The 27,993-nt window shown below is 39.6% G+C and overlaps 2 protein-coding genes across 4 annotated transcripts in view; one reads left to right on the plus strand and one right to left on the minus strand.

The window, feature by feature from the left end:
- ikzf5 (IKAROS family zinc finger 5) overlaps window positions 1–27,993 on the minus strand; it is a 264,268-nt gene that overhangs the window by 27,398 nt on the left and 208,877 nt on the right. The gene's annotated exons all lie outside the window — the stretch shown is intronic.
- Window positions 18,590–21,321, plus strand: hmx3a (H6 family homeobox 3a). The gene is made up of 2 exons (XM_057848808.1): window positions 18,590–19,172; window positions 20,039–21,321. The coding sequence occupies exons 1-2, from the start codon at window positions 18,866–18,868 to the stop codon at window positions 20,677–20,679; spliced, it is 948 nt and encodes a 315-aa protein (XP_057704791.1). The 5' UTR covers window positions 18,590–18,865; the 3' UTR covers window positions 20,680–21,321.

Genomic DNA, 27,993 nt, shown 5'->3' on the forward strand with positions numbered 1-27,993 from the left:
GCCAAAACAAACTCACGTGTGATTGCGCTACGATTGTAATGCGGCAGTAACCCTGGCGTGCACCACACAATCGAATTGAGAATGCATGAAAAGTGAGAGTGTTGGCGTGGAACAGTGAAACGGTGCATAGGAAAACATAAAATAAACAGCACATCAAATGTGTTTATTACTCTGCATTAGAGTACCCAACATTGAATTTAGTGTTAACACATAAACCAAAAGGAATGTATGCCCCTTATGTCTTAGGGAAATTATGTTGATTCTTTGAGAAAAATGGCTCGTATAGATTTTTGATATACTTTGTAGTATTCCCACTATATAAATGTAGAGCTAAGCGCTGCAGGCAATTGCATTTGACATGTTTGCGGAGGAAATTTGAAATATAGTGGGTTTGAGATACATCACATTCTGTGTTGTTGCTTTCAGTGCCAATTTGCTGACTTATTCTTGGCCAGACTTCAGTTCTAACTGCCTGCTTAGCTTCTTAGTACTGCAGGAGTCTTTATCATCCTGAAAACCCTTCGACTGGGCCTTCAGCACACCTCATCGTGTGCAATAAAGGCCATGGCATGCCTTTCCCGGGACGGACTGGTATTCAATCTAGGCTCAATTGCAAAGGCTGACCTGTGGACACTGAGAATATGTCTTTGGCTATAAGGCTTTCCGGAGTGGATCTACAGCAGGTCATGCGGGAAAAGAAATAAGCAGCTAATGTAAGTGACCGGGAAATAGTTTTTCATAAATAACCACATGACAGCAGGCTTTCTAATGGCACCAGGGGGCACGTATAAGCCTATGTTGCCCGTTTCTCCCCTATCAAAAGGAAATAGAAAACCAAATGTGTAGCGAAGCTGACAGAAGACTTCCATACGCTGGTTGGTTGACTGGTGATAGAGTTGTTTATTAGAGCTACTGTAGTTAGACACTAAAGGCACACAGTGATTTCTAGTACATTTGAGGTCTTTACACTGCAGGGAGAAGAATGCTTCTTCACTTCAAGTCAATTGGTCAATAACTGCTCACTTTTCTTGTGCGTGTCCGGGTTTGTATCATCCATCCATCCATCCATTGAACAACAGTGTTGATTTGATTTGCACTTATGTTTTTACAAATAATCAATGTTGCTTTTTGACTAATTCAAGGTGCTATCAAATACGTCGTTGAAATGAAATGAAAGGCATTAATGAGAGTGGCATTGATGGAAAAGAAAAGATTAAGAGCAGGGTTCTACACTACACACAGTGCAGGGTGAGACTCTCAGTAGCACGCGAACGCTAAAGACTGAATGTTTTTGTTTTAATGTTATAAGTTGTTTGTTGAGCTAATAGATCCAAAATGTCTAAAGCATTCTTGCTCGCACATAAAACATTTGATTGGGTCCTGTGGTGTTACATCTGCTATTTAATGCTATTATTTATATGTGTGGCTGAGATGAGCGCTTTAGACTGATGTAAAGTCCCCTTGAGTCAGAGTGTTATTTATTGCTATTAAATGGTTAATTTTCCTGCGTGCCCTCGGGTCTTTGAGCGCATTTAGATGTGAGGAAGATAGAATTGTCACCGCTCAGCTCTCCATGCTTGATTTATTAAGAAAGCAGTTTGGAGAGACCCCTTAAAATTTTGTGCCAGTATCTGCTTCTAGCCATTACAGGAGACTGTTTTTATTTATTTATTTTTTTGTTAAATTTGTTAGTAATAATAAGTCGTTTCACTTTCACATAGTCGATTCTCAAACCCGTATGGGAAATAGCTGAACATATACCGTATTTTTCGGACTATAAGTCGCACCAGCCAAAAAGTGCGCAATGAAAAGGAAAAAAAAAAACACATATAAGTCGCTACGGAGTGTAAGTCACATTTTTTGGGGGACATTTATTTGATAGAATCCAGCACCAAGAACAGACATGTCATCTTGAAAGGCAATTTAAAATACAACAGAGAGCAACAGGCTGATTAAGTGTACGGTATGCTAACATTACATGACGCTAGAAGTTAGACCGGCCCGCGGGTACTACAGTCCGAGCCCGATCAATTACCTTGATTTGCTTGCCCGAACCCGAAACCCCCCAAAATTTTATGTTTTATTTGTAGGCACGAGCCTGAAAAAAAAAACGAAACTTTATATTTTATTTGTGAGGACTCATGAGAAGGAAGAAATGCGGTGATGTGATGCTTGGTTGCGTTTTGTGTGATCACGTTTGTGACTATGCTGGTGCATACAGTGGGGCAAATAAGTATTTAGTCAACCACCAATTGTGCAAGTTCTCCTACTTGAAAAGATTAGAGACGCCTGTAATCGTCAACATGGGTAAACCTCAACCGTGACAGACAGAATGTGGAAAAAAAAACAGAAAATCACATTGTTTGATTTTTAAAGAATTTATTCGCAAATCATGGTGGAAAATAAGTATTTGGTCACCTGCTAACAAGCAAAATTTCTGGCTGTCAAGGAGGTCTAACTTCTTCTAACAAGGCTCCACTCGTTACCTGTAATAATAGCACCTGTTTTAACTCATTATCGGTATAAAAGACACCTGTCCAAGATCACCCCCCGTGGCGTCAAAATGATAATAAGAACTGTGAGCAAAAATCCCAGAACCACGCGGGGGGACCTAGTGAATGACCTACAGAGAGCTGGGACCACCGTAACAAAGACTACTATCAGTAACAGTAATGCGCCGCCAGGGACTCAAATCCTGCACTGCCAGACGTGTCCCCCTGCTGAAGCCAGTACACATCCAGGCCCGTCTGTGGTTCGCTAGAGAACATTTGGATGATCCAGAAGAGGACTGGGAGAATGTGTTATGGTCAGATGAAACCAAAATAGAACTTTTTGGTAGAAACACAGGTTTTCGTGTTTGGAGGAGAAAGAATACTGAATTGCATCCGAAGAACACCATACCCACTGTGGGGGTGGAAACATCATGCTTTGGGGCTGTTTTTCTGCAAAGGGACCAGACGACTGATCTGTGTAAAGGAAAGAATGAATGGGGCCATGTATCGAAAGATTTTGAGTGAAAATCTCTTTCCATCAGCAAGGGCATTGAAGATGAGACGTGGCTGGGTGTTTCAGCATGACAATGATCCCAAACACACAGCCAGGGCAACAAAGGAGTGGCTTCGTAAGAAGCATTTCTAGGTCCTGGAGTGGCCTAGCCAGTCTCCAGATCTCAACCCCATAGAAAATCTGTGGAGGGAGTTGAAAGTCCATGTTGCCCAACGACAGCCCCAAAACATCACTGCTCTAGAGTAGATCTGCATGGAGGAATGGGCCAAAATACCAGCAACAGTGTGTGAAAAGCTTGTGAAGAGTACAGAAAACGTTTGGCCTCCGTTAGCCAACAAAGGGTACATAACAAAGTACTGAGATAAACTTTTGGTATTGACCCAATACTTATTTTCCTCCATGATTTGCAAATGAATTCTTTAAAAATCAAACAATGTGATTTTCTGTTTTTTTTTTTTTTCCACATTCTGTCTCTCTTGGTTGAGGTTTACCCATGTTGACAATCATAGGCCTCTTTATTATTTTCAAGTGGGAGAACTTGCACAGTTAGTGGTTGACTAAATACTTATTTGCCCCACTGTATATGCATAACGATAACAAATTAAAGCATGTCTTTTGTAATGAATTCTCCCAGTTAAACAAGACTAGAAGATGGATATTCAATAAACATTTATATCTTTTCTTTTTGCGTGTCTGTTCTAGCAGGCGGATAGAGGATTTGACATTTATTTTAATCTCCTCGAGTTGGCAGAAAACCCCCCCGCAAGTTTTCTCAATGCTTAAATAGTCTACATATTTTTATGATCATTATAAATGCATTTCACAAGGAAATAACGCTGGAAAGTTTGTTAAATATATTTCTCTTCCAAAGCGCCACATTCGTTTACATTTGGCGAAGCCGACACAGATTTCCGTATAGCATCTTCAACAATCAATTTGAATCCTTTCCATATCCCACTCCAGCCGCAGTTGTTTGCTTTTCAATTCCCCTGTCTTTAGTTTGTTTTTCACTCCTATAGCTGCTCCATATCGAAAATGAAATATCAGGATGCCCGCGGAGGACGCCACGGCACGGGAGGGGAACATTGGAAAGAGAGTGAGGCCACTGCGTTCAAGTGCACAGGCATGCACAGCACCTTCTCTGTTTTACCCAAATTATTTATCTTATTTAACATCCATACATCGTTTTAGTATGAATATATGAATATATATATTTTTTTAAAAAAGTTAGCGAGAGAGAAGTCGGCCCGACCCGACCGTAAATAATCACACATAAGTCGCTCCAGAGTATAAAACGTAAGCTCTGCCAAACTATGAGAAAAACTGTGACTTATAGTCCGAAAAATACGGTAAGTACCTTTTGAAAATGGTCAAACAACTTGAATGACGAAAATTCTAAGGATTCTAATGAAGACAATTAAAATACAATTGCTCCTACACTATTGACAAATGTTACAAAACCAAATTAACTTTTGTCTTCCAAAATTTAGAGAGACATTTCACAAATCAACTTGTTTATTGTCTTACTATACATGTCTGTTTAATTGAGTGCGTGCCCTGGCTTCTATTGCCTAAGGCCCAGTTTTGCTCTAACAGCTGCCCGTGTAGCATTACGAGCAGTGGAGTGACCAAACAGATGGAGATAACGGCGCAAATAAACACCAATTATTGTCTGTCACGGTGAAGGTGGGGGTACTTGACACCCAACGACCAAAACAGTAGGGTGGCTCATGTTGTGTCTACAGGGAAGAATCAAGTATTGGAGTTGACAAGGAAAGTGTGTCTGTCGGGTCATTGGCCAGGAGATCTTGTTAATTTGTTGAAGAAGAATATACTTATGCAAGACAATGCAGAAATATTTCTTTTGATTGGTCAGCCATAGACTGAAACTCATTAGTGTTTACTCAAGACCAAAGCCATGGCTGGACCAAGATTGGCCCGAAGCCAGAAATCACTAAGACCCAAGTCGTGATTGAGACAGGACCAAAACAGTCTTCAGGACGTCAAGTTCGAGACCAACAGTTCATTGGCCAAATAATTTTTCCATCAGTTTCCACTCCTTTCCTGGAATATGGTTAATTTCCTGAAGTTCCCAAGTCCTTGCCTGATCTGGTTCTTTGTATTATGCACTTCTCCCACATGTAGACTCCAATGACTTTTCAGGAACGAAGGAAGCAAACTGTCTGCTCTCTGGAAGGGACCAGTTTTTGGTTCAGGCTGTAGGAAGATATTCATATTTATTCAGATATAATTATACATAATTGTTAATTTCCTTTGTATTACAGTCCTCAAGCTAATGTCCAAAAGTGTCTGCTCCATTTTCTGTAATCATATGAACAATCCTCCTAAAAATCATGAAAACAGGACATAGGAATTTATTGTTTACTTTTCACTAATGGCAAGTCACTACTTTTACATCGTGTGTAGGGCTGTTGTCAAATGATTATTTTTCTCCCGATTAGTCTGCAGACTTTTTTAACGATTAGTCGACTAGTCTAATACCGTATTGGCCCGAATATAAGACGGTGTTTTTTGCATTGAAATTAGACTGCAAAAGAGAGGGTTGTCTTATATTCGCGATCTAGACGTTACACCCATTCACAACACTAGATGGCGCCAGATATCATTGAAGTGATGTTCTGTCATGACAGATCTCAGCTACTCTCATGTTTAACCAGTTTGCATTATTTTATTGCAATGTTCTTCCTTATTCAGATTTGTTTCAAGACTACAGTTACAGTTAGACTTCACTTTGATGGTTAATGCAGTTATTGCAATTTTGTTGTTTTATCACAATAGATTGGTTTATTTACATTTCAAAAACCAGAAGACTTTTATTTACGAATGTGATTGCACTTTACATATTTAAATGTTCAGATATTAAGATTTGAATGAGGCAAAATAGCATGCTTTTTCTCTCTAATTTATTGTTATAATCATTTGTTTCGGATGTACTGTAATTATTTTCTGTATGAAAATCAATTTGGTGTTCAAAAAGTCTTAATTCAAACTTGAGTCTTGAAAAAGAGGGGGTCGTCTTATAATCAGGGCCGTCTTATATTTGGGCCAATACGGTAATTTTTTTAATTTAAAAAAAAATTTTTTTTTTACTAATCTTACAATTAAATTTTTGTTGATGATTATTAATTCACAAAAACATTTTGGAACACTTAAGTTCTTTGTTAAAGTAGAAATAAACACATAGCAAATAAACAATGAGGTCAAATGCTGATGGCATTAACTAGTGCAAAAGAATGGAATGTTAACAGATTCAAAACACTGCGCCTTCACTTTTCCAACAGGATTCAAAACAATTTTTATTTTCTCTTTTTGTGGTATGTCTGTATGGTCCCCTGTATTAGAGTGAGCACCAGCTGAGCAGATAAATAAATGTCACGAATCACTGGAGTGAAGTACGTGGAAAAAACTTAATGATGCACGATGATACGGCGCTACGACGGAGTATTAGGGCCAAATAAATACATAAAAAAAAAAAAGACTACGAGATTAAAGTCCTAATATTGCTACGAGGAAAAAAAAGTTGCATTATTACGTAGGGGTAATGTAGCTGTGAGCTGCTACGCACTTTACATACATGTACTTTCGCTAGGAGCTACGACAAAACATTGGTATAAATTCTTCTATTGATTATAATTTTATGTGGATAAAGCAAAATAATAAGGATTTCCTTATTTGTAAAACAGATTCTAAAACACAAAATGCATTCAATATTATTGATTTTAACGAAAGGTGGCAACGCGCTCCGTAAAGTATGTAGCTGCTTATTCAGCTTAATTTTTTATTTATTTTATTTAATCTTTATTTTATCAGGCAGTCTCATTGAGATTAATATCTCTTTTACAAGAGAGGCCTGAGCACAAAGAAACATTCACAAATTTCAGACAACACAAAATACACTAACGGAAACAGTTACAATGATCAGTAAAAACATCAAACAAAAGAGATTTCAAATCACCAAGATGAATGATTGACTGTAGTCTAACGTCGACTAGTCGGGACAGCTCTAATCATGTGCGATTCTCCATGGCACGTGGCTGGGATTAATTTGCCTATTTGCATACAAACATGGGACTTTCTAAAAATATTTTTTTTCTGTCTTTTTTTGTTCATTTAATTTGATGCTCTGTTACATGCTTTATCTTTTACTTGTATTATTGTTTTCTTTGTTGCCCCGGGATTGTGTGTTGTGTTCTTCTGTTCATTTAAAAGAATTTAAAAAATTACAAAAAGAGAAAGTCAACTGTGGCTATCTTGCCTTGACTCTTTTTTTTCCTCTTCAAGCCCTTGCTTCTTGTGGTATTCTCAAATAACACTTTCTCATATGTCAAATCACTTTGTTGATGCCAAAAGCTACCTATTATGTAGTGCCTTCATGACTTGCAAACTCCTCTTGAGGATTGCACAAACCTGGTTAAATGTCAAGATTTACACCATACAAAATTGTTATTAACTTTAACAAATGATCAACAAACGGCTTAAAGTTCGATGTATAACTAAAATCACAATGACTATTTTCCAGGAGCCATACTTAGTCCATTCAGAATTACACTCCTCTAGTTATTGGAATGCAAACAGCTAATTGAGAAGCATCATTACCAATTGTTTGTTGATTATTCAGTTTTCAATCAATGGTGTGTTTCAAGTGATATTAGACAAACAGGTTCATTTTTTGTTTCTTTTTCGCCCGACTCTGCTTTCTGGCTGAGTGGCTGGGCCCGGTCACATTTTGATATTGTTAAGTGGCTTTCAATAGCTCCCTTGATTTCACACTTTCCAAATGACCCACGATAATCAGGTCATTAAAACGAACCCATTCTCACTGCACATGTGACACGCTTCCTGCACTTCTCATCTGAATCACAAATCAGCTCTTCAGCATGTTCTCAAACCAAAAGATAAAAAAGAAAAAATGGAAAATAAAGCCAACCTTTTTTTCATTTTTTTGGATTAGCCTCGTCGTTCAACAAAGCAGTAAAGATAGTAACTGTGGCAAACGGGTGAAAAGATCCTGTCAAAAGTGCCATTACTTGTGTGAGAGTACTCGATTTTCTTAATTCATCCCTTAGGAGCGGATAAGTCTATCAATCTGTTAAATTGGAAAGCCATTAGGTGCCCTGGTTTATGTGTTTCAAGCTGTTAACTAGAGGCTGATTGATTGTTGTTCCTCTGATGGGATATGCTGATCTAATCTCACTGTGTGCACGTTTGCAATAAATTACACAATTCATTTCCCCCATTTAGGGGCGGCGGGGGGGCATTGCACCTCGAGGCATGCCGACGCTCTGCAGGCAAAAGAGCACAGAGCCTGTTTTATGGTGCCATTTTGCCAGCGAGCCATCAGACGTCCCAGCCTTCCGTGCTCCACCCCTCCCAAAAATCGAAGCATAATCAAGGTGTATGTTTAGAAAATTTATTGTTATAATTTCCCCCCATAATCTCTTCCATTTTCCTGCTGCCGCCGTGACATAGATCATCATCTAAAAAGAGAGAATGGCTCGCAGTTTAAAATTTATCGGTCTTTGATTCTCAATTATACGTGTTTATGGCTTCATCTGTCTTCGGTGACTCCAACCTTTTCCATTATGGCGGAATATTATTTGTACAGAATCCATTAAATTCACAAGGCGCGGCTCTAATGGCGGGGCAGCAACGATTTGCAGTGGGAAAAGTTTGGGAAAGGTTGGCATGGGGAACTGTGGCAGTGTTATGACACCAGAAATTGCTTTATTGATGGTGTGTTCTGCTGCCTGACCGTTTGTTACATAGCCTGTGTCTAGATTTAAGTCTCATCCTTATTAGAACTTTCCTATTGTTGTAATGAGTCAAGACACATCAAAAAACAACACATCCAAAGATGGGCAAGTTAAGAAACCTGACGCACAAACAGTTTATATACATGATATAAACAAAGTATGTGTTGTGGTAGCTGGTAGAAAATGTGTGTCGTGAATTATGAAAATAACACAGTTCCTGTGAATGCTGAATCCCATGAGCTATCAATGTTCATGACAAGTCATGCAACGATATCAAGCCATGTTTCTTCATTTTAGACCTGTGACCATAGACAGTTCTATAGACAAGTTTCTGAGGTACTTCCACTTTTTCTACTCGTGACTTCCGTTTGACACTTTCTCTAACCAAAACATCAGTGGAGCTGGCGTGGAATTACTCATCACAATTCCTCAAAAAAGACAATTTGGAAATGTCACATTCATCTGCCATCATCGCGGCATGGGAGGACAACATGAAGAAATGGCTAAGAGTCGCCACAACCAAAATAGTTTTGTATTTTATTTAGTGCTGTCAAATTTATCGTGTTAATTTTTTTAAATTAATCACGTTAAAATATTTGACGCATTTAACCAAGGGCATAGGTTTGCATTGGGACGGTAGGGACAGAACACTACCAACTTTTCAGGATGTTGAAATTGTCCCCACCAACTTTTAAGCAATCTAATTTGCATTATTTAATGGCTTCAGCTATATAAGTCATTTAGATTGTCTTCCCATATTTTATAAGGATAGAACTGACCCTACCATTATTAAATGAATTACAGTACTTTCATCATGTTCAAACTTACATTGACCCCTTTTCACTTGGTGAATGGGCCAGTCCATTTTTTTCCCTTCAAACACACACACGCATTCACAGCCTATCAGAAATAAAACATGTTGCCTCCTCCGCCCCCTTCGAAGACGAAGGATATTAGAGTTTTTTTTTCCCGCCAGCAGCAACTACTGTAAGTAATGTAAAAAGATGTGAATGTTGTGGAGGTGGGAAATACACCACTAATTTTGATACTGAAAGTCCAACCTGCATCAGAGTTAGTGTACCATTAATCCGTGTGAATTTCTCGAACTCGAGGAGGAAGCTGCGCTGATAGAGGTAACCTCCTGTATGTTTACTACTGTTAACGTTAATTAAACTGTAAGAAATGTAGTGAACTAAGGATTACCCCCCTCATAAATAGTTAATTGATGATTAACACGTTTATATTTTTGTGTATGTTAATATAATTTGTGAATATTTAATTGATGTCAAATATTTAGTTTAAAAAAACAAAAACGACTTTAGAATATCATTCATTCGCATATTTTAAATGTCCGTTTTACCCTAAAGACCCCCGTTTACGGACACCGCTTTTGTTTCAACCCAGCCATAAAAAGAAGCTAAGTCACCCATAAAATCCCCCATAAAGCCAGCTGTGGCCGTTCACATCTGTGTCTTGACACTCAGTGATACATGCTACATGGAGTTTTTGGATCGAAACAAGGTAAGAACGCGATAATATTTCGTTAAAGTCATGGCGTTTGTAATTCTGCTCTTGCGTGCTCTCACCTCCAGATATGGTTTTGCTGTTTAAAAAATGTTTTTTTTTTTTTTTTTTTTTTTTTCATAAATGCCCTCCTATTCAAAATTTTTCTTTCGCCAGAAAATTTAGATTTTAAGCTTTTCAATGATGTATCACACATGCATATAGAACAGTTTTGAAATTTGGCCAAACTGGGGGTCTCAGAGCTGAACTTCAAGTCACCTGAGTGTTTTCCGCCATGTTCATGTGCGATGAGCTCATAATACAGACCCATAACTATAACCTAACTAGATGAAAATTACCTTATGGTATTTCCTTGTAACAACAAAATCCGTGTCAGTGCCTTTGCATTTGGCAAATGTAACATTGTTTGCAATTTCGCCTCATTTTGGTCACTCAAGTGGCCGGCGTATCAGTCTACACCCCATGTTAACACAGGCTGCACAGATTTTTAGAATTTTGTCCACGAACGATCAACAAAGTGATAATAACAATCATGAAATCTTGTAGGTGGATCCTTTAGCTTAAAAGCACATCTTTAACCTTTTGTGTGCTGGATTTAAGGCGTATGATGAGGTAGATCCACACTGGCGCTTTGAAGCTGGACGCTGTTCAAAACATTCCACTTCCAAAACATAGCTCCTATTACTATCTAAGCTGCTACAGCCTCCCCCTCCCCCCTCATCCTTCTTCCATTTCGTTGGATCTCCATGTATTGTTTCATAAACAAAGCTGAATTTGTATCCTCCTTGTGAAACACGCTCAGGTGCTGTCCAGTTTTACCTTCCTACAGAGTCTATCTGTCTTATTTGAGTCTTTGTGACTGGAGTAGAACCGTCAAACTGAGTTGTCATCATCTGTGTCCCAGACTACGTATTTGTGTTGTGTTTGCCTATGTTGTATTTCCCTTTTGTTTTTCCCGGTTTGAATGTGTGCACCAACTGCTGCTTCCATTTCAATGTGTGGATGTCGTTCATACTGTTTTTGGGTGTTTGTATATTATTGTGTGTTGTTTAACTATGTTAAAAAACAAATAAAAAGATTTGAATCATCTTTAAAAAAAAACAAAAAAACACACACATTCCATTTCCAAGCATATATATATATAGGCACTTCCAGGAATTCACACAACCAACCACAGTACAGAAGGTCCCCGAGTCTCATCTCATCATCGTGCTGAACCCATTTTTGGAGATTCCATGGGTTCCTCTTGCCTGGCACGGCCAGACTGTTCTCCCTGTATTTTTCAAACACTGAGAGAAAAGTCTGGGAACCAGCCCATTAACGGCCTCTCGAGAAGGTACAAAATCAATCGACAAATCAGATTTGTTGATTTGCATGACGTGTTCTTAACGAGCAACGTCACTCTTGCGCGTCGGAAGTCGTCTCCACAACAACACAGATGGTGAACAGGAGAGCCGAGAATATGTTCCACTCCACGGTAAAATCAGTTTTAAATTACCAAAAACACATCGACACGAGTCATTGACAACAGTCCGTCTCGCGCTAGCCATGTTGAATAAACTCCGCTCTCCTCGTATGTTTACTTCCGCGTGCAAGTCCCTCGTCCTGCCCTCGTCGTTTTACCAACGTCACGTCTGCCCATTGCTGATTGGTCCACTCCGCTGTCTGTTTGCTGTGGCTTGCTCCGCCCTGGAAACTGTATCCGTTGAATGGTGGCCAGACTCAATAGCTGGAACAGCGGTGAGTCTGGTGTACCAGGCAAGGGTTCCTCTGGTTTGATTTAGCAGTTTAAAACTTTGTTTTCTTCAACCGCAATTCATGGTGTTCTGTCTAAACCTGAAGTCCAGGAGAAGAAAATGTCAGAGATGGCGCCGCCCAATTTTCGCTCAGCAAACTTGTCGATAAGACAAATTTTGTGGCTCAATCTTTTTTTTCTTAGATTCTTGTTTAAAAAAAAAAAACAATGGGAAAAAGCAAAAAAAACAAAAACAAAACAGCTTATTTTCCCCAGAGAAACAAGTGAGTTTATGCTTTCTCTTGTTAGGTTCAGTGGGTATACATTTTTACAGAACAGGAAGATCAGTCAAAATGCTCTAAAATGGCTGGCAATATGAAAAGCTCTGTTTTGAAAATGAATGGCATTAAATGAGTTAACCATCAACTAATATAGTTAAAATTGACTACTACAAGCTATAGAGAAAGTGCAAATGTCTATGATGGAAAATACTCCGGTGACTTGAGGTTCCACTCTGAGACCCCCAATTTGGCCAAAATTTCAAAATTGTCCTATATGCATGTGTGATACATTATTGGAAAGTTTAAAATCTCATTTTTTGGGGGGAAGAAAAATTTTGAAAAGGAGGGCATTGATTTCTTTTTCTTTTTTAAACAGCAAAACCGTAACTGTAGGTGAGAGCATTAGAGAGCATAATTAAAGACGCCATTATGTTATCGAGATATTATCGCGTACTAACCTTGTTTCGATCCAAAAACTCCATGTAGCATGTATCACTGAGTGAGAAGACACAAGTGTGAATGGCCACAGCTGAATTTTTGGGGGATTTTAAGGGTGAAACATAGTAATATAACAAGGGTCATGATGCAGAAATTGCAGACACCAAGGAGTGCTCGAGATTTTCTTTTTCATGTATTTACCTTTTTAAACGTTTTTAAAAACTGCTTTTTCAGCCTTGTCTGTGTTTTCCGCCCTATGAATGACATTTCAAGACAATACTTCTGTATAAATTTGCCTCATGGCTGGCCTCTTCAATCCATGTTTTTTGTTTCCACAGGAAATAACCCAATTTCCCGCAATCAAGCTGAAGCGTTTCAGCCCTACAAGACATTGAACTCCTTCGACTGACCGTCGCAAGGAGCCGCGGTAAAAGCTAATCGGGCCGTAATTCAAGATCCGCTCGGCCACTCGCCAATCGATACCTGCAAAATCCCAATTAAAGTGCGTCGGGTCAGCGAAGGGCCACCAATTCCTTTACAAGTTAAATGCAATACTTAAATCGAAGCAATCTCTGCGTGGCCTTCACAGGTTTAATGGCTCGTCCCGACAGGAGTGGCCCAGTTAAAAGTGCACGAAGGACAAAAGGGGCACGTTGCCTTCTACAATCGATATTGTAGTCACTGCGCAAGTGGCCATTTTTGTCAACTTTACTCATTTCTACAAGTGCACCAAGACATACGAGCTTGTCTACGAAGCAATATACTTGTGAACATAAAAGGTTTGATATGCCTATTTTCTGTAAATGTACAGTATTTAGGATTGGTATTAAAAAGGCAAAATAGCCCTGTAATAAAATACCATTATTTGATTTAAAAAAAAAAAAAAGAGACTAAGATAAATAACAAATACTAGTAATTGAAAAATACCAATAACTTTCACAACTCGACTTAAAAATATTTAAAATATTATCCAGTTTGAAAAACTTAAGTTGTACAGGCTAATGTCAATAAAGGTTTTGTTTTTATATATTGTATCTTCTCTTCTGTATACAGTATATCTTATCTATGATCTCCCTCTTTTTATATCACCTTATCGGACTTTAAACCGGGACGGGTGTGTACTCTTTTTTTCATTTACTTTTAGTTTATGCTTTTAAATTATTTGATTGATCTTAATGTTGGATTGTACTTTAACAGTGGGGCCTTTTCTACTTAAAGACACTTATCACATTCTTGTGATTAGGCATGTGCCGGTATGATATATTGACGGTATTTCACAGTATTGCAATTACAGCTCTAAAATATGTTACTTTGACATACAGTATATGGGTAAAAAAAAAAAAAACTTTTTTCCAATGAACATGATTTTTATTTTTCAAAACATATTAGCAAATTGGAACGTCGTATAATGTTAAGTTTAAAAAAAAAAAAATCTAAATAAAATAAATGCAGCCCTTAGGTGAGCCTAAACCCACAGCCACAGCTCAACATTATTACCATCAGAACAAAAATTATTTTCCATAAAAAGCACGTATGACTCGTATCATGTTTACATTATACACACTCTTTCTCAACACACAGTCACCAGAGAGAAAAAAATCATCACGTTTTATCACCGCTAGACACATTACACACGCTGGAGTTAACTCTTGTAGCTGGTGGAAAGCGTTCATGGCAGTGTTTACTACAAGGGCGTAGGTTTGGTCTCAACATTGGTAGGGACAATATAACACCGTAACCCACATGTATACTTTTTGCTGGGGACGGGACATTAATAAGAACAAATAGATTGAGTGAACGTGGGTCAGGGATACATTTCTCACAAATATGAACCAAATTAATTGATAGGCTAAATGATCAATGCAAAATAAATATGTATTGACTTACACTAACTTTCATATGTATTAGTTCAAGTGATACATCGTTTGATTCAGACCTTTGTTTTCAAAAACTACAAAAAAATTTTTTTTCAAAACGTCTAGAATAAATGTCTGGATTTTGGGGGGGTTTGGAAAATTTAAATTGCAATATTTGAACAGAATTTAAATTATATTAACATACACAATAATTTCTTAATCATCCAGGTTTGCAAGAAATATACAATTGTCTTAAGACCACTCAACATTGTCTGTCTAATTAAAGAAATTAAATACAACTGAAAAAACTTCTTAGTTCGGGAATACCAAAAATAAATAAAAATGGGACTTTCCTTCAAGTAAAACAGTAATGCTTTTGTCCACAAACACAACCAAACTCAAAAAATAAAAGCTCCTTTGGGCTGCTTTAAGACCACATAAATAAAACAAAAATGAAAATTTGGAGAAGGGGTTAAACCTCAGTTCACTACATTTGTCACAATTAACGTTAACAGTAGAAAACATACTGAAAGACTCTTCTCTCTAAGCAGCTTCCTACTCGAGTTTTGCAGATTATCAAGTTCATACAGTTTAATGTTATGCGAACTCTGATGCAGGTGGGACTTTCAGTAGCAAAATTAGGGATGTGTTCCCCTCCTCCACAACATTGACGTCTTTTTACATTAATTACAGTGGTTGCTGTTGCTGCTGGACGAAATAAAATTCTAATATCCCTCGTCTTCAAAGGGGGCAGAGGAGGCGGCATGTTGTCGACATGTTGTATATCTGTTTGGGCTCTGGGTGCGTGTGTGTGTGGGTGGGGGGTAAGGGTCATGTCATCAACCAATCAAGCGTGTGTTTGAGGGAAAAAATGGACTGGCACATTCAGCAAGTGAAAAGGGTAAATGTCAGCCTGAACATAATGAATGTAATTCACTTAATAATAGTAGGGACAAGTCTATCCATACAGCATATGGAAAGACAATCTCAATTACCTAAATAACTGACCTCATGATATAATGCCAATAAGGTTGCTTAAAAGTTGGTGGGGACAATTTGAGCATCCCGAAAAGTTGCTAGTGTCATGTCCCTACCGTCCCTATGCAAATCTACGCCCTTGGTTTACTAACATTTAATTTTGGATAAATGTGAAATCATATTGGAGGGATTGCCTCCTCAGCAGCCACCCTCTGCAAACATGTTTTACATGTGGGTTGGCCTTCCTCCTCTTAATTGTGGCCGTCTAATTTTTCTGTAGCCGAAGTATTCCCATACCAGCGATTTCATTTTCTTCGATGGGGAAAAATGTTCAGGAGTTCCACCTCCTCCAGCCAACGTGAAGCACAGCTGACACTTAGCAACAACTGGTGGGTGAGGGTTGAGCCTTACAGCTGCAAGCGAGGGATTTCTCCATGCATTTTTAGGACATAAAAAAATAGCTAATACCTTGAGGACGGTGACTGAAATTTTTTTCTGTTTTGAAACCTTGACGTTTTCATACCACGGTATACCTTGAAAGCAGTATTTGGCACATGTTTACTTGTGATTCAAAATTAGATTTTTAACAGATCTCTTACCCAGCCCCCCCCCCCCCCACACACACACACACACACATTTTAATGTTTCTAAATACGTTCTGCTATATACTCAAACCCTCAACTCCTTTGGTTCCACCTTATGAACATCATACTCCCTGTGTTTCTCCTTCCCAAGCTTTCGCCACATTTTCCCCATCACCCACAGAAGGAATTCTCACAAGATATCAAAACAAAAATCTATATTTAATATGGAGGCAATTACAGTGCAAAGTTGGCTGCACGCGGTCGTTGTCAGCCAAGCGCGTGTTTTTCATCAAACAGGTCATTAGACTGTGATGGATGTAAACCTATAAAGTATCTAAACTGGAGCTTTTAACCAAGCGCCGGCAACACTATCATTTCTCTAATAGAACCTGCTGACCGAGTCATTCTCCGCTGCCATTTGTCATTTTCCCCCCCACCTCTCTGTGAAATAATCAATATCTGGCCGCTTTGAAATAAATAAAATAAAAAGTCACGCTAACCTACCCGAGGAGCAACAAAAATAGACTTATGGCGTTCAAGCCGGAGGCCCGTGTGCTCCAATATCTATGCGGCCTTCGTCTCTCGAATCAATGTGTCTGATAGAGCCTGTAATTATTGAAGCCAATTCACGAAGTTCACCTGATTTTAACTTTTGTATGCTCCGTATGTTGTGTGTTTTGGAGCTCAACCAACAATTTCCGCCTTGAAAGTCAAACAAAAACTGAGTTGAAACCCTCACTGTCCAAATATTGTCATGGTATAGTTTTTAGTGTGTATTGGCGGCCATAGTGATAGATATGCAAGCCAGTTGAATTAGTTCCAAGTTGATGCACAATACCCCTTTTTAACATTTTTTGGGTGTGATAAGTACTATCACTAATACGGATATACCAGCCTAATTCAATTACTAAGAGGAATAGCATTTGTGAAACAAATACCTTTTCTTTATTTGATTACTGTACATTTTACAGTACACGTCTAGGCTCACAATCCCACTTCTCGCCACACAGAGGGCGCTGTCTCCCTGCTCTTTCCTATCCACTTTGTCCACTTTTTTTTTTTTTTTTTTTTGTGAACAAGTCAATTAATATCAATGAGCGAATATTCATAGCACACTACAACAAGGAGCCCCAATCCGACGGAATTAAGCACACATCGATTGGAGAGGAATAAATGACCGTGTAACCTTGGAAGTGGTCCTCACTATATAGAGGGTGGGTGAAAAAAAAAAATCAATGAATGAGAAATATGAATCTAATCGGCCTGTGGTGTAACATTGTGAATAGTGGCTGTATACATACCATTTATGTTTTTATATATAGTACATCCTAAATTATTTTAAGGAACAGAAACACTTTGCATACTTTTAACCTCTAAAATTTAATATGTTGCCTATTAAAATTAAATTTTTTGACGTATTAGCCACTTGATTTAATATGATTGAAAATATTGCATATTAGAGGTTGAATTTAAAAGGAGCCTTTTACTCACCAACCACAAAATAGGAACACTTGAATCGTGTGATGTTATCCACTGTCGCCCTGTCTTAATGTTTCATATTTATATACTTCCCTAGCATAAAAAATAAATATTCATCATTTTGGGTTTTTGTTAGGGGCCAAACAGCTTCATCCAGTGCATTTGTAAAATGCCAGAGAAGAATATAATTATTATGTAGCTTATACATCGAGTTCACCTGAATTTTGCAAAGAGCACCAAACTATGCATTCCGATTATGGAAATCCTGTTTTATAATATTATCAAGCAAAATTACATGTTTGGTTTTAAAAATATGTTTTATTTTGACCATGTATGGACCCTATAGTACAGCTATTCCTAATAGCCGTTACTGTTTTAACCAAAATATCCATCCATCCACGTTCAGCACTTATCTTGTCGGGGTGCATTCGCATTCACAAACACACCGTCACTGAGTGAGAATCGACCCAACGCTGCCTGCACCTGGCGAATGTACCACTACACTAACCAACCAACCAAAATAGCATTTCTTAAATCAACAACCCTAAATATTATTATTTTTCTCTCAGTGTCATTAAAACTCAAACTGAGTATAATGATCTTCCTAAAGATTGCTTCACCATTGTTGGCTGTCATAAGAATATATGGGTGTACCTATTGAATTGGCCAATGACTGAGCGAGCGCGTGTTCACTATATTGCGTTGGGGTCCAAACCTTCTTCTTTTTGGCGTTAACAGCCTGCTGCTCATTTGCTGCCTAACGGGATTTTATGAGAGCAATAACAGAGAGGTACGCGCGCACGCGCCCTAAGAGTGGAGGGTGCCCCCCCCCCCCCCCACAACCTCCACCTCGCTCTCTCTCTTTCTCTCTCTCCCTCCCTCCTCGTCCCTCCTCAAAGTCTCTGCCTTAATCCCATTTGCCATTGTACGAGCCCAATCGCCTGTACTTTCCGCATTTAACTTGGATGACATTTTTATTTCGTCATTAGCATCACGCGCCTGCACACCGGCTCGTGGTTCGGCGTTCGAGCCCGGGATGATCCATTTGGCACGCCTGCGTGTCCCGTCTCTAGTGCTGTAGTTTGATTTCACGACAGTGAAATTCAGCCCTCGCAAAAAAAAAAAAAAAAAAAAAAAAAAAAAAAAAAAAAAACAACAACAACAACAACTACGAAGCAAAAAAACAAGGCCAAAACACTCGTCCGCCACCATGCCCGAGACGACGCAGGAGGCTCCAGCCAAGGACTCGCCCTTCTTCATCAAGAACCTGCTCAACTGCGACAGCAAGCCACCCAACAAGACCAAGCCTCCGCCGCCGGCGCTGGCGGCCCACCGGGCGGCCCTGGAGGCGGCGGCGGCAGGGGGCTTTTCCCTGTCGCAGGTGGCTGACTATGCCTTCCCTCGCTTTGAGCTGCCTGCGCAGCGCTTCACGCTGCCGGCCCACTATCTGGAGCGAACTTCGGCGTGGTGGTACCCCTATGCCCTCAACTCCTCTGCGCACATCCACAGAAGTGAAGGTAACAAGCTATGTCTGTTATAGATCGATAGACCATACACAGAAAGATTGAAAGATAAAAAGAAAAATTTGAGGCGTTTACGCAGAATGTACATTAAATCCAGTATACTCCATTATTTCCTGAACAGAATTATCTTAATTTGCCGTCACAATGGCAACAAAATACAAAAAACAAACAAACAAAAAAAAGATTGTAATGGTGACACGCAAAAGTTGAATCGAGGCAACTGGAATCATCTTGTTTGCTTTTGTTGTTTGATTTGTATTTTTTTCAGCCAGAAAAAAAACCCCAACTATGACTCGGGCAATTATACTAATTTCTAATAAGATGTAATGGTAAATATACAGCGCAATAATTGAATTTAAAAAGTATTAAAAAGCAAATGGATTTTTTTTTTCAAATCGAAGAAAATTATCATGACAAATGGTTTGGTACACTATTTCAGCGTTATAATTGTTATATTAAAGACATAATTGCATGTATTATTTATTTTTGATTGTTCCTCTTCCGAATTTTTCTCATTGAGTCCCGTCCATAAAAGTAAAGTTGTATTTAGTGTTTGTTTTGGGGTTGATAGTACATGTGTCGTTATCATATTAAACAGTAATTAAAATCAATGTTAATATAACGGAGTTACATCATAGGCGTTTTAACTGTATAGGCTAATATATTTAGTGCTTTGTATAAATGCGTTTTTCCTTCTGTTTTTTTTTAAAGTAACATGGTGATTAAAAAAGTCTAAATGACAACTAATTAAATCTATTCATAGAAAAATGTAAAACGACGCCGCCCACGTGATGACGTTGCTATGTTGCTTCGATGTGTGGTGGCCGTGCTCATAACTCCGCACGTTTCCCCGCATCCAGCCTCTGACAAACTACCGGCCAGAGATTCGTCCCCGACGTCAGGAACGGACCGAGACTCTCCGGAGCTGGTGCTCAAATCCGAACCGGAAGGCAAGGATGACGACGAAGACGAGGAGCGCGCGGCGAGCAAAAGCGGCGACGAGATCATCCTGGAGGAGAGTGACTCCGAGGAGGCCAAGAAAGACGAAGTGGACGACTGGAAGAAGCGCGACGGCGGCGACGACGGCTGCGGTGACAAGAAGCCCTGCCGAAAGAAGAAGACCCGCACCGTCTTCTCCCGCAGCCAAGTCTTTCAGCTGGAGTCCACGTTCGACATGAAGCGCTACTTGAGCAGCTCGGAGCGCGCCGGCCTGGCAGCATCACTGCACCTGACCGAGACGCAGGTGAAGATCTGGTTCCAAAATCGCCGGAACAAGTGGAAGCGGCAATTAGCCGCCGAGCTGGAGGCGGCCAACTTGAGCCACGCCGCCGCGCAGAGGATAGTCAGAGTGCCCATTCTCTACCACGAGAACTCGGCGTCGGAGGGCGCCGGCGCGGCCCCTAGCGTGCCGGCCAGTCAGCCGTTGCTAACCTTCCCGCACCCGGGCGTCTACTACTCGCACCCCATCGTCACCTCTGTGCCGCTACTCAGACCCGTCTGAAAGCAGGGGGGAAAAAAAAAAAAAAAAAAATCACAAAAAGACTTCATATTTTTATACTCGATGAAGAAACAAAGAGGGAGAAAAAGGCCTGCAGGGACCTCTTGTTGAATAGGGTTTACACGTGATTCGACAATTCATTATTATTATTATTATTATTATTATTGTTATTATTATTATTACCACCACCTCAGGAGTCTACCTGCTTACACTGCCTAAAGAGTGTCTATTTTTTTATTTCGACTATATTAAGTTCTGCTTTTTACACTGTGACCTAAACAACCTTGTTTACAGCCCAAATAAGTCCCATCGGCTTGATTATATTTCACTGTTTTTCTTCTTCTTTTTTTTTTTTTTTACCCATTATGTGCAATACATTATTCCGATTAATAATAATTTGTACTTTTTGTTTTGGCAAAGAGCTCGTGACAGGTGACAATCAAGACACTCTCAACTGTAAATGACGTGATTGTTCCTGTGTGTGAAATTATATAGTTTTAGTTTGGATTTCAACTCCATGCTGTATAAAGTTATATAAATGTATATATTTAATTAACGAGGAGTCATGAAATTGTTTTTGTTTCTTTGTACAGAAAAAACAAACACATGCACACATTGTTTCTTTTGCTACTGTACTGATGAACCACGTGGTGAAATAAATGGAGAATATTCTCTCACTATATTGGATTAGTCCACATTTCTGCATCGCTGGTGATTTTGTATTTGAATTTCGATCACTTTTCACAGACAGGATTTTAAGTGAAAGTACATTTGGCGTGAAAATGCTCCATTATATTAGATGCGTATAATTGCCGCCTGTCAAAAATAATCGGCTCAATTGTAGTCACAAGAGAAGGCATTATTTATGCGATTTTGTGGTGTGTGTGTGGATGGGGGTGTGTGTTTGTGTGTGTAACCACAGCTTTTCTTTGTATTTCAAGCATTTCATCTTTTATTTGAATCACTTTAAAAAATATTTTTTATTTCGAAAAATTTTAAACCATTTCGGAGCCGATTTATCGAAGAACAAAATGTTGAAGATAATATTTGAGCTGAATTATTGAGCTGGTACTTTGTAACACACGATCCTACAAGTGTCACCTGACACGTGAGGCCGCACGAAACAGCCAACGACAGTCAGACAGAAATTCGAGCATCCAAATTCACTGAGGAAAATATTATGCTTTTCCCCCCCTCCTCTTGCAAATGAATTCAGTTCATGCATTCTTTAAATTTGCGTTTTTTGCATGCAGAATATTCATTTTATAATTATTTTAGCATCACAATATTCTACATTAAAAAAAAACTATAATAAATTCGTTTTCGAGAAAGTGTTTATTTGTATTTATTATTTCTGTGATTTCGGCAAATTTGCTCAAGGATGTGACATCAGTTTTAAATAAATACATAACAATAATAATAATAGTATATATAGCTATAAAGTATCCCCAATTCCGAATTTAACTTCTAATATTTTCAGGACCCCGTTATGAAGACCCTCATGTAAGCTGCACGTCATACTTCAACTCAAGTATTGTCAATTCGCGTAGACTCCTCCTAATAATGATACTGCTCGAAACGTCGCATGATGACCTCATGACGAAACAATATGCTGCAGTCGCATCATCATCATCGTCGTCGTTATCGACGCGCACGCTCCACGCACGTTCACCACTCCATTACCGCAAATGAATAGATTAGTGGTCCCGCATTATTCCCCTTCCTCCGGCACAACCGCGGCAGTGTATATCGACCCGGCCGCGTCTGCGTGCATGCATGCGTGCACATTGCGGGCGCAAATCTGCGGATGATGACCTTGATGTGCGCATAAATTGGAGGGGGAAAATTACCACTCGATAATTTCAAAAACAATAACAACAACAACAAAAACAAATGATGATTGCTGAGCCATATCACCTTCCAGAGAAATTGACGACGATAGACGTCCAATCCATTTTAAATGGGAGGGTTGACAATGATCGCTGCCAACCCCCCCAGTCAAAATGAATTGGTTTATATATAGCCAATGAGTTAAAATCCGTGCGTAATTACGCGCGTCGCGTGGATTTACAATGCAAGAAAACGCACCAACGTCACTTGTATACGAGCACGCATGCATAGTGCAAAACCTTGTTTGCAAAGAACTCCCAACGTCTTGATGGAAAGCAAGCATCCGATTTTCATCAAGGCTCCATTAAGTGAAACATAGGTTGCAAGGCCGCGTCTGATTGGAACAGTTTAAATTTTAATTGTGTTTTTAATTTGACATATAGTTGCCGTGAAGAATGACGGTGACGCGCCTGCAGGGAGGGAGTCTTAGAAGGGGTGGGGTGATGGGTGCTTGGCGGTCGATTTTCTTAATTTCTCCCCGAGGAATTGATGAGTCTATCAGGGCAGTAGATTGGAAAGCCATTAAAAGTCAATGGTTAGCTTGTTAATTGGAACTTGATGGATAGGAGCCCTCGGATAGGCGGTGCTGATCCAATCTTCCTGACTTTGTGTTTTCCAATAAATTACCCAGTTCATTTCCACACTCGCATTACATAAATGCTGCACCTCAGGGCTCCGCTTGCATTTACAACTCTCTCTCTTTTTCTCTCCCACACGAGGAAGGCCTCTTTCGTTCTTGAATGAAAATCGAAACATAATCAACGTTTATACTTAGAAAATTTATCGATATCATTTTCTCTGGTAATTTCCTTATTCTATGGCGGACACGCCATAGATCATCATCCACACGTGCTGTTGAATATTTCTCCAGGCTTGATTTGCACATCAAAACGCGACATAACTTCATCTGCCCCCCCCTCCCTTCCTCTGAACGAGGATGCTCTTGTTCGCTTGTAGGTAAAGGGGGGCGCACACATCATCGTGATAGAGCGCCAATACGAGGAGGTTGGAGATAGGGGCGATCTCTAACGTTTTGCCCCCACCACACTCTTGAGAAACATTGTGATAGAATTCTTATCACTTTGCCATGAGTGAGGATAGATGGAAAATTATTGACATGCAGTCTACTTCCAACAGGATACATTTCAGATATAATTTTTCGTAATGATATTTTTAAACAAATTGTGCCTTCAGACACGAGTGACCTATATTTTTCTCCTGTCCTTTGACTTGCGAGCATAAAACTGCACGTGCATATAAAAAATTACACACCCTCATTCCAACAAGATGAAACTGAGCTAATGTGGTTGCACATGTTTGCAAAATACCAAAACTGTACATGTCTTTAAAATGAACCAATCACATGATTACTCATTCACTGCCATTGACGGTAATGGACCTTCACTCCATTTTAATTGGAGGAGGCTAGCATGCAGTTCGCAAGAGCTTTCTTGCAGAAGTCTGAAGGCTTTTCTATAACGGACTGAAATTGTTATGAATTGGTGGAAGATTTTGCTATGTGCTTTGAGTCACGCTCCCTTTACTTGCATTCAGTCCCAATGGCTGCTGACATCATGATTAAAGGACAACATTTATATGCGTCTGTAGTCAAACAGGCATCATGTGGCCATTCCAGTCCCGCAGCTGTCCCGACACCACCACCAGGATGCGTGATGGTTGGGGAGAGGCAGGGAGTTGCAGACAGAAATAAAAGTCATTTTTCGTTGAGGATAAAAAAATATATGCCAGTGAGGCTTCTCATGTCTGTCTACGTGTGTTTCTGTCCTGTTCGTATTCAAATGTTGATTGCTTAGATGAATTGGTCGGATGGGAGTAAACAACTAGAAACTATAGCACTCTGCCTGTTTTTTCAAGAACTGTTCGCTATTTGCTATTTTTTGGGAAGTTCGCCGCTCGTCTAGCTTATAATTCCAAAATCTGCCTTTACTTCAAGACAAACTCCTCCGAGCTTGACTCTTGAAAATGTGCATCGGGACACCTGACTCTTATCTTATTTGTTAGTCTTGTGTTGAAGTGAAGATTCGGTCTATCATTGGTTGTTTTTCTTGAGACGAAGTTGTTTCTTTACAATCAAATTGAAGGTACAAGATGGGTCTAGATCAGGGGTGTCAAATGTACGGCCCAATACAGGGTACGATCCGGCCTGCGGGGTTGTTCTGCCTGTCAGGCACATTGTAGCTCATTGATACTGTACATACAAAATCAAACTTTTTTTGACTTGGCTCACTTACATGTCTGCGGTTACATTTGTTCATTCACCCTGTCCTAGTAAAAATGGACTGGGCGTCTAGCACCACCAATGGCAGCCATTGACTTAACAAGGATGTGACCCAAAACCAACAGGAAATGACACCAAATGGATAGGAAGTCGCTTGGAAATGCCCCAAAGTCAACAGGAAGCAGTCCAAAATGTCCCAAAAAATCAACTGGAAATTATCCAAAATTTACAGGAAGTGACCCGTAAGTATCTTAAAATTACATGGAAGTGATGCAAAATTAACTTATTGCCTGCATGCCATTGACAACAACAAATATCCAGTTCACTCATACTGGAAGGTCGCTTGATGCCAAATCCATTTTGAGTCGGAGAGCGAATGGCGCCAATAAGTTAACTTATTTGGCGAAAGTAAACTAGTAAACCACATGACATCTAACTGCCATAAACGTGGCCCGTGAAACAAAATTAGTTTGACACCCCTGGTCTAGATAAGGCAGAATTTTTTTCACAGATCATTTCAGTTGTTACTGCTAGGCTATACCGACAGGCCTGGAGAAACCATGTTTTTTGGAGTTGCAGCCATTTCTATATGGCCAAATTTGGCCTGTGGCCTCTCCAGGCTTATAATTTATAACAATATCTTTCGTTGAAAATGTTATCCTTTCCTTTCCAAAGGACAGCAACGTCGTAGTAGTCATGCTAACTCATTCATTGCGGTTGACAGCGATCAACATCCAAGGACAGAAAAGACTGGTGTATGACTCCTAAAGTTAAATAGGACATTTAACTCTTAGCTGCCTTCTGACTGGCCAAATATTAAGGGCTATTTACTCAGAGATGCTGCCAATCCACAGTTTTTTTTGTTACATGATGGGTTACCATGCAAAGTCAATTTAGTCGTATGTGGAAGACCGACAGGTGGCCTCGCGACCGGCGACATGCGTCAGGTGCAATGCGATGTCGCCAGTTTGACAAGTGAGGCCGCGCACAATGATGTCAAGCGAAGAATTTTCACGCCAAAGAGAAGAAGGCTGGGTTGATCTTTCTGCCACGGATTTCAGCGATGACGAGGAAGCATCCAATCAAAAAAATTTTCTCATCCACATTACTTCAGTTGCCAGAGCTGGAAACTTCCTCAATATCCAGTCAAAACAAGTCCAAAAAAAGGAAAAACATAGGACTACAAGAATAGTCATATTATAAGGTTAAAGTCACAATATTACGAGAAAGAAGTCATGCATTGTAATATTACGATAGAAAAGTCGAAATATTATGAGATTAAAGTTGCAATATTAAAAGAGTTAAGTCATACATTGGAATATTACAAGGTTAAAATTGTGATATTACGAGAGAAAAATCGTAATCTTGCGAGATTAAAGTTGTTTTGTTACTTATTTTACGTTACCTGAACTAGAAGTTGTTTGGTTTCACACACTCAACTTTTGGTGATGTAACGACCGTGTGAACACAAAACTGGTTTTGGTGTGATATTAGGACATTGGAGTAATATTGGGAGAAAAACTGTAAAATTACGAGATTTAAGTCTTTTATTTATTTTACGTTATACTAACCGGATGTTGTTCGGGGTTCACAGACTTCAACGTAAGGCGACGTAAGGTTGTTATGAACATAAAACTGCTTTTGGCGACAGGCACAGTGCAACCAACACGTTGTCGCACAACGGTTTAAGCATACACCAACCTCCTCAGTGCCAAGTTAAGACAAAAATTGTTTATAACAGGGCAGGCAAAGTTGATTCGGACCAAATTGCGACCAGAAGCCAGATGAAAAGTGAAGGGATATTATTGGAAAACAAGAAGGTGCTCAGCAGTGGACTGGGTGATGAAGCAGGCTGTGGCAGGTGGCTTTTAGGTTCTGGCTAGGTGGGTGTCCTGATGGCAAAAAACAAGAATTAGTCAAGAATTTTAGAAGGCTTAGTTGGAGGATGGGCCAATGAAGACTGGCAGAATCATCTGGCACCTGATTGCTGCCCAGGCTGCTTCTTAAAGGGAACCTCAAAGACTTATAGGCTCTAATAAGCCCAAATTGTTCCCTTTTATTAGAATATGTTATTAGAAACACATACAGTATATTATTGCCACTGATTTCAAAATCTAATATTTAGTACATTTTTTGACCTACGGAGGGCGCCATGTTTTACATGCGCAATGTACGCTGGGGGTGACGCGGTTGAGCTGGACTGGGAGAATAGCTGTGCTAGCTAGCAAGTGAAGCTAGTATGATGACTGGCATGATTTTGTCACATTCTGGTGCTGGTCAGATTGTTTTGTTACAGAGCTGTGTATGTCGTACCTGCATTCAATTCCAGCTCGTCAGCAGTGTCTTTAAACCGATCCTAGGCGACTTGCTGAGATATTGACTTGCTACCACTTGACAGTTTGCATATCCCTTCATTGCTAGTTGGATCATTGCCTTGTTTTTGTTCGTTTGTCTGCCTCTCACCACGGCTTTCCTACTGTTTTTTTTTTTTTTTTTTTTTTTTTAATCAATCCTGACCGACTGTCATGGACCCTTTTTGTCTGTACCTTTTCGCGATCACGTGTTTTTTGAGTGTTAGATAAACCCTTTTATCCAATTCCTGTTATTGTTGGCCGCTTACTGTCTGAAGTGAGCCGCATTTTCTAATTCTGTGGTCAAGCCAGCCGCACTTTCTTTTCAGTTGTGTTTCCCTTTCAGCTTTTACTGCACAATGTATGTGCGTTGCGATTGCTTTATAAGGAAAGTCAAGTCTCTAAAGTCACGCGGAAGTATAGTTCTGTGGTCTGCGCATTCGTCTGTTGCGCGGGAAAGGCAGGTTCGTATCCCGCTGGAGACCTTCATTTAATTGCTTTTGCTGCTTGTTTTGTGAAATATCGACAGTGCTGTCCAACTCATCACTTTTCCCCTCGGGTTCAAATCGGAAGGGTAAAACCAACGACATGTTTATGTAGCTAAAGAGTGACACTGTGGTAGCTCGGCAGTGCCGCCCTGTAAGGTCACCGCCCAGACTGCATTGCGTCGTCAGTAACAATGGCGACCAGATAATTTTTAATATTTTATTAAAACGAAAAAATTAAGAGGTGTTTAAATATCCAATTATTATAACTCATACTAACATTTATCTTTTAAGAATGATTTTTTATCCGTGGTGCCCTTTAAAAGTAGTGGTGAATGTTGATGTGCTGCAG

The sequence above is a fragment of the Corythoichthys intestinalis genome, chromosome 10, assembly GCF_030265065.1.
Source record: "Corythoichthys intestinalis isolate RoL2023-P3 chromosome 10, ASM3026506v1, whole genome shotgun sequence".
NCBI classification, from domain to species: domain Eukaryota; kingdom Metazoa; phylum Chordata; class Actinopteri; order Syngnathiformes; family Syngnathidae; genus Corythoichthys; species Corythoichthys intestinalis.